The sequence below is a fragment of the Phodopus roborovskii genome, unplaced genomic scaffold, assembly GCF_943737965.1.
Source record: "Phodopus roborovskii unplaced genomic scaffold, PHOROB, whole genome shotgun sequence".
Lineage (NCBI taxonomy): Eukaryota > Metazoa > Chordata > Mammalia > Rodentia > Cricetidae > Phodopus > Phodopus roborovskii.
Window position 1 is genome coordinate 46,212,656 of NW_026126517.1, and position 14,538 is coordinate 46,227,193.

The 14,538-nt window shown below is 45.1% G+C and overlaps 1 protein-coding gene across 3 annotated transcripts in view; it reads right to left on the bottom strand.

Moving 5' to 3' along the window:
* The window catches only part of Fam81a (family with sequence similarity 81 member A), a 53,547-nt gene that overhangs the window by 34,685 nt on the left and 4,324 nt on the right, over nt 1-14,538 (bottom strand). For all 3 annotated transcript variants that reach the window (XM_051197885.1, XM_051197884.1, XM_051197883.1), the window contains exons 2-3: nt 2,409-2,505; nt 1,154-1,427 (exon numbers count right to left, since the gene is read on the bottom strand). In XM_051197885.1, coding sequence (XP_051053842.1) covers nt 1,154-1,427; nt 2,409-2,419 — 285 coding nt within the window. In that variant the 5' untranslated portion in view covers nt 2,420-2,505. The remainder of the gene's footprint in view (nt 1-1,153; nt 1,428-2,408; nt 2,506-14,538) is intronic.

A 14,538-nucleotide genomic window follows, 5' to 3' on the forward strand; every position in this document is an offset into this window, starting at 1 on the left:
CAAGTTAAAAAGAAAAGACAACAAAGCATTTTTAAAAGATTTATTTATTTTTATTTTATGTGTGTGTGTTTTGCATGAATGTGTGCTGTGCTGTGCCTGGTATCTGAGGAGGCCAGAAGAGGGTACCAAATCCTCTGAAACTGGAGCTGCTACTGATGGCTGTGAGCTGCAGTATGGGTGCTGAGAACCAAACCCAAGTCCTCTGCAAGAGCATCAAGTGCTCTTAACTGCTGAGCCATCTCTCCAGCCCTGTGAAGTACACTCTTAATCCCAAAATTTGGAAGTAGGTAGACCAGGAGTTCAAGGACAACCTTGGCTACATAGTGAGTGTGAGGTCAGCCTGAGACACATGGGAGCCTATCCTGAAGTAAACCTAGGGCTAGGATGTATCTCAGTTAATGAAACACTTTCCTACTGTACAAAAAAGCCTAGTTTGGGTACCCAGAATGCCATGAACTCATGCATCATAAATCACACCTATAATCCCAGCACTTAAGGGGTAGAAACAGGAGTTTATGGTACTCCTCAGTTATATAGAGTTCAAGGCCAGGCTGGAGTATACAAGATCCTGTTCTAGAAATATCTAATGATAATAGACAAAACAGAGAGCTCAGATCTGGTGCCGAGTGCCTGAAGCATTTGGGAGGCAGAGGTAGGAGGACTGCTACACGTTGCAAGCTCAAGGCCAGCCTGGGCTACACTGTGAGCACATGTCACACAGAGAGAAGGCCTGGAGAGATGATTCAGTTGTCAGTGAGTGCTGTGCAAACTGCTGAGTTGTTTGGATCCCCAGCACCCATGTAAGAGCCAAGTATTGTGGTATGTCCCTATAACCCCAGAGCCGGGGCCAGAGACAGGCAAATTTCTGAGGCTTGGTGGCCCGCCAACCTAGCCAAAAAAGGCATGTTCCAGTGTCAATAAGAGACCCTATCTCAAAAAAAATTAAGGTGGTGTGACGGTATAATTGTCTATTTGGCACAGCCTAGGCCCACACAAGAAGAAAGTGTCAGTGCAGGACTGTCTACACACACACACACACACACACACACACACAACTGTTTGACAGTTAGTTAGGACTCAGACTTGGGCAATAAATAAACATGGAGCAAGTCTGGGGAGATAAACATGATCCACTGGCTTGCACATCCCTTACCTCAATATCCCGATTCAGTTGCTTCACAATGGCAGTTATATTCCTGATGTGCTCTTCCAAGAACAGCCTGGCTAAGCGGTCGCCTCCCCCTTTATTCTGCATCTTCTGCAAACTGCTGACAATGTCGTCTTTGATGCGGAAGGCATGCTCCACCAGTGCTGCTGTGGTTTTCTCGTGACAGAGGATCCTGTCTTCCAGCTGCTCCACCAGGCTCACAGAAGAGTAGGGTGCCATGGTCAGGGACTGGCTGTGTCGGGGCATGGTCCTCACTCGCCTGTGGAAAGGAGCCACATTGCCAAAAGTTGCTGGTGAGGGAAAAGTAATCTCTCGAGCCAGATTTAAGACTCCCCAGAGAAAGAGACACACATTGTCTGTTTCTGTAAACAAATGGGATTAAGGGTAAAGCTTCTACCCAAAAGAGTTTTCTTTGGGAGCTAGACAACATTTTAAGGTGGCCATGCCCATGGAATTCAGTGGGCTGTTTGCAGGCTCTGTGGCCTCCAAGAAGCAGGAGGCTGACAGAACAAACACACCATGGCTCCCTGCTATCGGCTATGATCGCTGTGATAGCCAGATCAAGCTGGTCTCAGAGGTATGCTGACTTACTGCCTCCTTTCCCTTCCCCTACAGCAGTGATCATGAACTCCAATGCCTCTAGGGACCAGGCAGTCCCTGAAATGGGGAACAGACATCATACAGAACACAATCAGAAGGGCTGGGAACTCTGGAGAGCTAGAATGTCCCCTGGGGTACCCTGGTTTTTGTTCCACCTATAAAAAGACCATCTGAAATAAGGTCTTTTTTAAAATTTGTTTGTTTTGGGGGACTATCAGAATGATACTTCAGAATGAGCCAGGAAAATCAGATGTGGCTGTGAGATCATCCCACTCTTTAAATGATGGTTCATTTAGAAAAGACTTCCGATATGCAGGCTGTGCAATGCATTTCTGTGAGGCAGTATTTTCCCCCAGGCATCCAATGTGCAACTTCTGATTTCAAAGGGCTAAAGGGAACATTTGCTTCAAGATACACAGTGATTTTACTGTTAGCAGGAAGTTCAAGTCTATTGCAGAGCCCCTGTGAAATCTCTGCCTTTAGGGGTCATGGAGCAGTCCACAGGAGCCATGATGCTATAATACTTTTCTTGCCCTTAAACAAAATGACCCATTACAATGTAATGGCCACAGACTTCCTCTTTCATGACCCTTGCATCCTCTAGAAACCCTCCTAGGACTGGTGGAAAGAAAAATTGTACCTTAGATGCATATTTTCCAGATAGTATACCCTTCCTGGGTGACAAGAGAAGGAAATACAGTGTCCTGCTGGGCCATTTTCTTTTTAATAATTCACATCTGTTGGAAAAAAAATAAGTGCTAAATTACTAACAGTTTATACCTAGGATGTAAAGTACCTCAAACTCTGATCATTTAAGGCACCAGGAGGCTCCTAAGTTGTGTAGCCATACCAATCGGCTGTAGTTGTAAATGTTTTTGACTTTACACATGAAACAAACAGCCAGTGCTTCCCATGAAGGGAATGAGCCTTGAGAACCAAAGCAGTTCTGAAACAAGAGTGGTTAACTCTGGCCAGACACAGTGACAAGGACCATCAAATGGAGGTTCCAGAAGTTTCCTCATTCTCTATCATGAGCTTGAAAACTACTTTTCCAGAAGACCCTCACTCACCTCCTGAAATACCAGGCTAGAACTCAGCTCTTCCCACATGCTAGATAATTGCTCTGCCACCCAGCGACACCCCCAGTTCCCAAAGCAATCTCCTTAATAGGTTTATTCAATCTTGTACTTCTTCGTAGAAATTTTCAATAAGCCGCCTTAGTAAATCTGATCCTTGTGAGCAATTAAGAATGCTTGTTTCTAAGTGAATCAAAAATATAAACAATGCATGTTTGATGGAAGCTGATTTGGGAGAACCTATCTGTACACTTAGAGAATGGCATGGATACACTTACTTTAAAAACTTGGTTATAAAAATAACCATTCATACCAAATCTTACCTATGCACACTATTTGGCTGTTACATCTGATCAGAAAACTGGAGTTTTTCAAAGGTTTTAGAACTTAGGTTTCTCAAGCTGGTGGTTAATTGGCTCAAAACAATGAGTGCTGGTACCAGGAGCTGATTCTGTAATTAGCCCCATACCGAAGTTGGATTGAAAAAGCATTTCTGATTGACACCATTGTTTTGGCATCAATTCTCTGGTGTTTTATTTTTAGACTTTCAAAATGTGAACATTTCACTTTCTCAAAGAACTTCAAATTTTAAACAAATTACATGTGGGGAGGGGAGGTGGAGTAACTTATGTCAAACAGGCTATGGTGTTCAACAAGGTCTTGGGTATAAAAGAGAAGAATCTATCATTTAGATAAAATAGAATCAAGCCCGTGGGGGGACTTGGAAATCATAGAACATTTATACTTTGAAGGTACATAACACTTTTATGGGATTTTCATTAATGAAACGGTCCAACTTAAACCTCATTTTGCATCTATTAGGAACCATCCCACACCCCCAGCCAGAACTGCCAGCAATGACGGTATTATCTTAAATTGTAGAGGTGTTTTTCGTTTTGTTTTGTTTTATTTACTGTGATTGAATTTCAGTCCCATTTAGTACAAACTGATGACCGAATGTAGACTTTGGCCATCCCCTTCATGAGCTACAGAAATCCCAACCAGATGAACTTTGTGAGAGAGGAAAGGATGTCTCTTGACTACTAGACAGGCTCTTTCAGCCTCATCAATACCTTTATCTGGCACTGACTCCATGATATTAACTTCCCTGTGGCATAAGTTTATAAAACATACCAACATATGCTGGGGGCTGGTGTCCTTCCATGGGTGCTGAAAGAATCTGTTCATCTGTTTAGTTACCTGGTTGGTATCTCCAGGTGTCTGCCACAGTAGCAGGAGGGATGCCAGTTTCAGCTTAATTAGAGGCTGATAATAAATAATAGATTAAGTCCCTTCCCAGGTGGCACTTCCAGATCTTCCCATGGTCACCTCCAATGCAGCTGCCTGAAGTTAGCATCCCCCATTAGTTTATGCATCTGATCTCTGACAAGTGGGTCTACAGTGTAACCAGGAAGGTCAAGGTCATGCACTATTCTGATTGCCATAAACCCCAAGGTTTGCTTTTTGGGGGGGTTATTTTGAGATGGGACTTTACCCAGCTTGGAAGCAAACAGCCTTAACCACTGAGCTATGCCACCAACCCTCTTAACCTCAGGTTTTAAAGATCCTGCAAATTTCCCATTCTTGCTACCACTATCCACATGCCATGCCTGTTTGTCCTCTAGCGTCCTATAGTGAGAAGAAGTCCTAACCCAGCCTAGCACAGATGCCTGGGAAAGCAGACCCAAGAGCAACAGCAAACTAACCACTGTCCTGCTGTGTGCACAGCCAACAGTTTCCTCTTTCCTTCCCTCTCCCACCTGACCCCATAGATCCCTTTCTCCAAACACAACTTGAAAAGACCTGAGACTACTTGGGTTTTCTGTTTTGTTTTGTCTTAGTGCCTTTTTTTTTTTTTTTTTTTTTTTTTTTTTTTTACAGCTCTATGTAGCCTAAATCAGCCTTGACTTCACTCTACAGCATGCCCTTGAGCTTCAGATTCCCTTGCTTCTACCCCCAAATACTGACATTACAGATATTCACCACCACACAGAACATGGTGATCCAACTTAGAGTTTTGTGTGTTCTGGGCAAGAATTCTACCGAGTTACATTTCCAGTCCCAGTTTGAGACTACTTTTAAATGCTATGTCCCTCTTCTCTTATCTACTGCCCCTGTGCCAGATTGCTGGATTTGCCTCTGTAGTGTGAACGGTCAATAGTACCTCTTTTGGCTGTGCAGCTTAAACCAGGATACCTAATTTCCAAAGCCAATACATCCAGCTTGACCAGACCAAGGAAAGACCATGACCAACAGCTACAGCTGTCCATGAATCCCCAATTGGCCTCAGACAACAGACTAGCACACACAATCAGGCCTGGTATTCTTCATAGGCAGCTGACCTAGGTCACCCCAGGATCAAAAATTCGGAGACCAGGTGAGCCATTTATGGAAAAAGAAATGATCTGATCCAGCATATTCAAGGATGGAGGTAGCATTTTGGTTGTGAGGTGAACCCAAGAAAAGTAGTGAGCATCAGGACCATATATGATCAGTGAGGCATGTGTGTCCTCACACCTAAACATGTAGCTTTGTACATGCCTGGCCAGTGGCAGATGACTTACTTTAATTTACCACTTCTTGACACATTCTGAGTCCTACATCACCCTCAGAAACTCAGAAGCCCCCCTCCACTACCCTGGAAAGGACAGGACAAAGGCTTGTCCACTTTAAGTGTTGTGACAGTAATCTTGTTTGTCATAGGATTTCTCCATTAATTTGCTATATAGCCCAGGGTGACCTCAAAAATCTCAATACCCCTGCCTTGGCTGAGTGCTGAAATGAGCCATGTGTGCCCTCTTGCCCTATTCTATAGTAAATTTTATAAACAGCAGAAAGAAATGGGCCAAATGTAGCCAATAACATTAAGCATATCTTTATTCTGTTCTCATTTTCAAAATACTTAATAAACATGTTATTTTCACAATTAATTTGAACAACAAACCAATGAGCAGTAACAAATGTAGAAACTGCTCACTTTGGGCTATAAAAACTGAGAAGCAAGCCACATTCTGGGTTCAAAAGATGCTATGGTTCAATTAGAACAAAAATACTGTCGGGTATTACCTTCTCATTCCCCTGCAGGCATGTTATGAGACCTGAGCCAACAGCTCTAAGGTGTCACCCATAGCATTTCAAAAGCCCCCATTCCAGGGGCTGAGAGGTAGTTTAGAGGATCCCAGGTAGGTATTTCTAGTGAAATGGCTTTGAAGACACACTTGCCAAGGTGTGTTTTCTTTCCCTCTACTCAATTGCATTCACACTGGGTAATTTCTATTTGATTCATAACGTTGTGTTTCAGATGACTGGGGATGTAACTCAGTTGGTAGGATGCTTGCCAAGCATGAAGAAGCTCTGGGTCTCACAACCCCCCTCGCCCTCCCTCACTTCCCTCACTTCCACCCCTCACCCTCACAGCATAAACCCAGTGTGGTAGTATACATTTACAACCCCAGAATCAGGAGTTCAAGGCCATCCTTGACTACATAGTGAGTTCAAAGCCAGCCTAAGTTACCCAGGCAGGACCCTAACTCAAATAAAGGAGTAAGGGAGAGGCCCGGAGAGAAGGCTCAGCAGTTAAGAACATTTGTTGCTCTTTTAGAAGGCCTGAGCTCAGTCCCCAGTACCTACACAGTAATGCAAAACCATCATCCATAACTCCAGTTTCAGGGAACCCAAAACCTCTTTTGACCAACTAGGTCATGAACATGAAGCACATTTCATACACACATGCAGGCCAAACATCATATACATAAGATAAAAATTTAAATCTAAAATAAATAAATCTTAATGAGTTCTAGAATGCTGGACACATTTCCTGGCCTTCCAGCCAACACAGTGAGTTACTGGCCTCTGTGGGGCCATGTGGATTCACAAATAACCCCAGAGTGCAAGGAACAGTTTGGGGGCGCTGGCTCAGCCCACTCACCAGGGTTCAGGATGATGCCAGTGTTGTGAGGAGAATCCCTGCAAAAACAGATTGGTTTTGTTCTCATATATTAATAACAGCTATTTTAAAATGCCATTTAAGTCTCTGCTATTTATTTGAACTGTTTGTGGATGATGTGGATGAGGGGCTTTAGGACCGCAGGAACCCAACCCTATAGGAATGGAAGCCAGGCATCTTGCCTCCTCACAGATGCTCACAGATACAGATTCATCAGTCTCCCCATTTCTCTCATGAGGAGAAGCTCATTTTTTGTAGTTATTGAGGTGCTTGTGGTGGTTTACATAAGAATGCCCCCATAGGCTCATTTATATATGCATGCTTAGTCACCAGGGAGAATTGGGAGGTGTGGCCTTATTGGAGGAAGTGTATCAGTGGGGAAGGGCTTTGAGATTTGGGTTGCTTTTTTTAATGACTCTTTTATTTTTATGTGCATTTGTGTTTTTCCTGCATGTGTGTCTCTGTGTGATGTTGGATTCCTGGGAACTGGAGTTAGAAACAGTTGTGAGCTGTCATGTGGGTGCTGGGAATTGAACCCAGGTCCTCTGGAAGAGCAACCAGTGTTAACCTCTGAGCCATCTCTCCAACCCCAGGCTTTAAGGTTTTAAAGGCCCAGTTTGTCTGTCTGTCTGTCTCTCTCCCTACAGATCAGGATGTATCTCTTAGGTACTTCTCCAGAACCATGTTCTCTGCCATAATGATAATAGATTATGCACCTGCAACTGTAAACAAGCCCTCAGTTAAATGCTTTTCTTCATAAGAATTGCCTTGGTCATGGTGTCTCTTCACAGGATTAGAACAGTGACTAAGACAGTGCTTTACCCAAGTGGCATATCAGTGGCTGACTCAAGGTGTCCCTCCAGTATGTGTGTGGCAGCAGCTTCAGGTCACCTTGCAAGAAACCCATGCACTCCTCCTGCAAACGCACAGCCACACCCAAAGAAATGTCTTAATATTACATTTTCCAACAGCTATATTTGGTGACTTGTCTCTCTAGCATTAGCGAAGACACATTACCAAATGTTAAAAAGGGAATCTGCCAAGTGCAACAGCAAGAACAGAAAAAATATTATTAAAAGTGGGTATAAACTCTACCTACACCCGAGCTGCACCAGGGTTCACCCACAGGCGGGGATGGCACGACTTCTGGTTCTCCTGCAAGCAGAAGGCTGGGTGTGTGTGACTTTAGGCTTCTACCCTGCCTGACTCTCTAACTGAAAAGTTAAGGGGGAGGGTTTGAAAGAACCCCCAGCTTCCAGCCTGTGCCCTTGTCCAGGCACTCAGCGGACACCACTGCCCTTCTCTGCTGCCCAGGAACAATCTCCCATCTGGAGTGATGAGTGCAGCACAGGGCATTAACACTCTGTTTAGAGAGTGCAGGGGAGGACTCTTGAGCCCTTCCACAGATAATTAAAAATCAGGGAGAAAAGCAATATGAAATAAAAAAAAAAAAAAAAAAAAAACCCAGCTCAAGGCACCAGGGGTTTCTGAATAACATCTTCCCAGTTAAACAATTTTAAGAATCCCATAATTCAAAAAGCAGCCCCACACATTCTCTCCCACACAAACATGCTCTTTATTAAGCCACACTCCAGCGGCAGGATCTCTGCTCTCCCTCCTGCAGCAGCTACATCCACAAAGAGTATCATCAAGCAGCCACAGGCCATCGGGGATGGGAGCTGGCCAGTGAGCAGGGAAGTCAGCACACCCAGGGGAGGTTTCCTGAGGGACCCAGTCACTTCCTAGTGCACACCACCCTAGAAACTAGGTGTTACTTCTGGAGACACCCAAGTGTTCATTCAAACCCTCTGATGCTCCTCAGGAAACTAGTTCCAAGTCACTTTTCTGGTGTAACAGAAAGATAACTATATCCCACTAGAACTTTTTTTTTTTTTTTTTAAATCAGAGAACTACATTTCTAAAAGATCAAAGGACTGTGGGGGCCTGCGGCTCAGTAGCAGACTGCTTCCACAGCATGCTAGAGGCTTTGGCTTCAATTCCCTGGACCACGAAACAAAGATAAGATCTTATCAGTTAACTGCTGAGCCATGGACAAGAAACAATAGAAGATGACCTGACAGAAAAAGCAAACAACTTTCCCCTTTTTCCGAAAATCGTCTGGTTTTATATTAGAGAGCCACGAAGATCCTGGGAATGGAGGAAGGGAAATGAGAGAGAGCCTAGATTAAAGCCAACGATCAGGCCAGCTTTGGTCAGAGATGCTTCCCTTTGCAGTCATCAGTGGAGAATGCAGAGACTATAACTGGTCAAAGCGCTGAGAATAGATGACGGCCAAATATACAGCCACAAATGGGACATCTCTGTATCACCCCCTCTAAGACTCAGGAGAAAGTGGGCATGGGTGTGGAGTGCTGACTTCTGGGCATGACAAGTTGGTTGCGTTCATAGCAGCTGAGGGTGCCTGCACAAGGTTAGGCCCATCAACATCCTGTCATGGAGGCCCAAGACACCCTAATCCTCTGCAAGGATCTATGTTTGCTGGGGGAAGGAGATTCCTAGTAAGGTACCCACACTTCTGTGATCTAACCACTACCCATACTCCTGTAAGCAACCTTGGTGGAAGCCATAAGGACACACACACATACATGCACAAACATACATATACATATATGCACACACACAGACACATGTGCACACACACAAGAAAGAAAGGGGTATGAATGCTGAAGTGGGTCTTGCTAGAAAGAAGAAGGAAACCAGCAGGAAGGGGGAGGAGAAGACAGCGTGATAGAGAGGTGAATATGATCAAAACACATTAGGTACATGCATGATAATATAATAAAACCTAGTATAATGTATAATTATTACATGCTATCAAAAAGAAAGTCATATAAAAGGGACCCACTTCTCTGCCTCTTATTCACCATATTACTCACTCTGCTTTAATGGACAGAAACTTCCATTAGTTTCTTGAGTGTCTGGAAGCCCCCAGGGAAGTTTGGAGTCCCTAAACCTTGTGTTCCTGGACTTGGTGCACACACATACACACACACACACACACACACACACACACACACACACACGTTGGGGGAGGGCGCGGGGTCTGGCTGCTCAGAGCTCCTGAGCTCTATGAGAAGACAGGCAGGCCTGTGGCAGCAAGCCCTCGGTGACTGTCACCACAGTGTTTTCTGAACAGAGACTTGATCTGCTGTCTATACCAGCCAGCCAGGCCAGCGAGTTGGAACATTTCGTTAAACTTCAATAATTTCCCCCAAAGAAAAAGAAAATCCCATCCAAGAAGATAAAAGCTAAAACCATCCATGTAGAGAAAAGAGGAAGCAGAAGGTAACCAACAGAAAGGAACTAGCAGACAGAGTGAAGGAGGGAGGGAGAGGGGATGGATGATGGCTGGGAGGATGGAGCTGAGAGAGGCCAGATGATGGAGGGAGCGGGTGTCTCAGTCTCCATGGAGGAAACAGGAGAATTCCTTCTCACATTCGGCTGCTCATTTGGGGTGTGAAGAACCACACGGGCCATTTTAAATATGTTGGTAGGTTTCTCATTTTTCCCCAACCATATGTGCTCACTGTCTTAACATATACCCCAATTAAGAGGTCATTGGGGCAAATATTTATTTCACCTCCAGCATGAAGATAGATAGATACATTCTCAAGGTCTGGGGAAGACTTCTGGTTGACAGAGTGCTTGCCACAACCCCCCCCCCATGAACAAAGCCCTGGACGCCATCTTCTACATCATAGGAAAGTAGGTGTGGTGCTGCACAACTGTGACCCTAGCACTCAGCTGGAGGAGGATGCAGGATGGAAAGCTGAAGGGTATCCTTGGATACATAATGAATTTGAAGCCAGCCTGGGTCACATGTGACCCTTTTCAAGAAGGAGGAGGAGGGAAACAGACAAGAATGGAGACTGGGGTGTAAATAAAGCCTGAGGACTCGGGTTCAGATCCAAAGCACTCATGTAAATGCCAGGTGGGTAAAGTAGCACAGTTGTAATCTCAGTGCTTGGGGAAGCAGAGATGGGCGAGCCGCAGGGTTAGTCAGACTAACCCATCAGTGAGCTCGGGGTTCAGTTAGGGGCTCCCTCAACATATAAGGGGGACCATCAAGACACCAGTGTCAAGTTCTGGCCTCCACGAGCATCAGCCCACATTCTTGCAAACACACATCTAACCACACCCAGAAAGTGGGAGGGAGGGACAGACAGAGGGAGAGAAAGAGGAAGAGAGGGAGGGGGGTTGATTCTTAAGGGATCCACCATTTAGCTAAAGATCCAATATGAGCCAAACCCCACCTGACTCTTGGGATGGACACAGGTCTCACATCCACCAGTCACACCACCGAGTACTTCAGTGGCTCTGAGAACTTGCTTTCTTAATGACTGAAGCAGATCCTGTAGTGTGAGAGAGGAAAGGGCTCAATGGCTTAAGCCCTTCTCTCCCAAGCATGAGGGCCAAAGTTCAGATCCCCAGAACCCATATAAATGCCAGCCCACTATAATTCCACCTATAAAGGCAGACATACTTTAGTCCAGTTAACAAATATTCACTGAGCTTCTACAATGCTGAACAGAATGGAGCCCCATGCTACAGGAAGTAACACTAGCAAGCCTCCAGCAAGAGTAAAGAGGCTGGCAAACACTATGGGAGTAGCAGGAGCCAGGCTAGACCAGCAGGCAGGAGGCAGGGCAGTGTGAAGCAGGCTTCAAGGGGCAGACATTTGAGCTGGGTATTCCGGGGTAGCTGAACGGAGGCATCAGGCATCGTGAGAGAAGATTGGGAAAGGCTAGAGGGGAGGAAATGGTGACTAGTGGCCAAGAGCAAACCCAACGGGTCCTGCTGGAAAGCAGTGGGGTGAGAAGAGGTAGTCACTGAAGTCACTGTGCAGAGGCCTTCATTCCACACATGGGATCAGAAGGATGGACAAAATAAGGGAGGTTGTGAAGGAAACACCTCTACATGTGACAGACAGCCACCCCTAAAACTGTGACAAGGAGCAGAGTCAGCACAGCCCCGAGGGTTCAAGAACTGACTCAGAGGAAGATGAAATCAGGAAACCCCCTGGGTGGGCCTAGGGACAGGACACAGAGTGTCCCCATTCAACCACAAGCCCAATTGTAGGGCTAAAGCACACCTATGCTGGACCCTTCGTGTCAAGGCCATTAAAGACAAAATAACTGGGAAACTGACCCAGATTAAAGAAACCAAGAGACAGACATCACTGAGCCTGGGACAAGAAGATCAAAGGTTTCAGGTCAAACTAGGCCACCTGAGGGGCCCTCTTGGAAGGAAGGGAGGGAGGAAGAGGGAGATAGCTAGAACAACACAATACTAGCCTGAGAAGCCTGGCATGGTGGCTCACTCCTGTAACTCCAGCATGTGAGAGGCTAAGGCAGGAGGATTGCTGTGAGTTTTGAGACCAGCCAGGCAGTAAGATCTTATCTATAAAGAGGGAGGAACCAGGTAAAGGTACTTGTTGTGGAGCCAGATGACATGAACACTATCCCTGGACTCCACATGGTGGAAGACAGAAGAGGCCTGCCAACAAGAGGGAAATCATGCCTGGTATTGGGAACCTAGCTAACTGTCCAGGGCTAGTGAAGTCTCAGATCTGCAGGAGAGCCTACAACCACTCCTTACTAAACCAGAATAATCCCCAACTGTGTTCTAAATATTTGTCCTTATATCCACAGATAAGCGTGGTCCTCACCCCATCAAGGAAACTTGTCTTTGAAAGTTATGGAGACTATTACAGAAAACCACAACCAATCAAGACACTGGATTGTGGAGCCCAGTCCTAATGGATAATACATCTGCAACAGAACTCCTGCACCTACGGCTCAGGGAACATGGAAGAGGAGAGGTGACAGAAAGATTGTAAGAGACAGAGCTGGAGGGGGCGCTATGGGATTCTATCTCCTAGTAATGCCAGAAGCTACACCCATAAAGTCTCACCAACACGGCTGCAGAAACATGAACTGAGCAAGGACAATAGCAGGGATGCTAAAGTGCATAGGGAAAGCCCATGAGTCCTTACTTAGCCCTACAACAAAGAACTACAGGCAGCTAAGGAATGCTGAGAGTGGGAGAAATCCTCTTCCCCAGGGAAGAGCACAGCAATTAGCTATCCAATACCAAATGGTCAGCCCTAAAAACACACAAATAACATTATACAGACTGAGCAGGTTGTATTCAAGAGTCTGAATGTACGTTGTATACACACACACACACACACACACACACACACACACGGATTGTTTTAAACCCTAGATTGCATCCTGATCCCTAAACCAAAGTCTTTTAAAAAAAAGATCTTTTTCTATATAAATATACCATTAGGACATCTGATTAATATCTGTTGATTAGAGAATAATTCTGACTCAACTGGTATATAAGAAAATGTCCCTTTAAAAGAAGGAAATATATGTTTGAGTGTTTGGGACAGGACAGGTACATTTTTCTCCCTGTTGCTCTGACACGGTGCAAGAGAAATTACAAGCTAAGTGTGTGTCCATACACACACATCCACAAATAGATGCAAAGAGAGAGTGGGAGAAAGTGCCAGAAAGATAAAACAAGTGTGGTTGAAAGTTAATATTTATAGAATGCAGCTGAAAGAGAGATCAGAACTTTTTAGTTTATTGTTGAAGCATTTCCATAAATCTGAATCAGTTTAAGATTAAAAAAAAATTTTTAAAGGGGAAGGAAATTATTAAGGAAGCCAGAGTGATGAAATAGCCAAGTCAGGGACCCAAGCCAAGCAGGGATGGGAGATCTGGCTCATCTCAGCTCTGCCCCTAAGAACTACCTCGAGTTACCCTGCATTCCCTCTAATTTAATCTCTTCATCCACAAGCAAGGATAAACGCTGGCCTCCCAGACTGAGAGGCTCCCATTGGGGCACAAGAAGGTAGACTCTGAGTTGACACTAAGCTAGGAATGAGAAAAGCAAAGGCTAGGAAGGGGGAGGGGGGCGGACAACCCAAGTTCAGAGTTCCCACAGTCACCAAAAGAGGGATGAGTAGAAGCTGCAGAGACAGGGCATGAAGACAGAAAGAGAGAGGCAGGAGAGGAGAGCAGCAGGGCACCAACCAAGAAGTGCAGAGGGAAGGCTCAGTTCTGCAGCCAAGACTCCTGTAGGGGGCCCTGTGAGGGGGCAGTCTCTGCAGAAAGATAAAGGAAGTGCTTGATCAAAGGAGAGGAGCTCACAGTGATCAACAGGGCTTTAGCACAGGCTCTGCCCTCCCCACACAATAGCCTATTTCAATTGACTTTAAATTCATTTCAAATCCACACAAATTGAAAATTCAGTTTAAGCCAGGAGTGGTGGAACATGCCTATAATCTCATCCTTTAGGAGGCTGAGGCAGGAGGGTTGGGAGTTCAAACACAGCCCGGGATGAACCTTGTCTCAAAAATAAGTAAATAAAAGAATAAATATTCAGGTCCTTGATCAGAGTAGTCATATCCTGTGAGCTCCATAGCTACATATGGCTAGTAACTACCATCACTTCCGTCACTAGGGAAGGTTCTAGTGGACAGAATGCAGACTCTAGTACAGTTTCTTAAAGGAAGGATGACTTGATTGTATGATGGAATGAGGTCAGGGCAGAGGAAGGAGGGGGCAAAGAAAGGAGAATGACAAATTGACAAATGGAATGAGATCCCAGCTGGGGCAGACTAAAGCAAAGTGAGAGACAGACACAGCAAAGTTCCTGAATTTCAGAACGAAAACGTAAGGACACGGAGGGAAGGGGAAGAAAATGCTTGG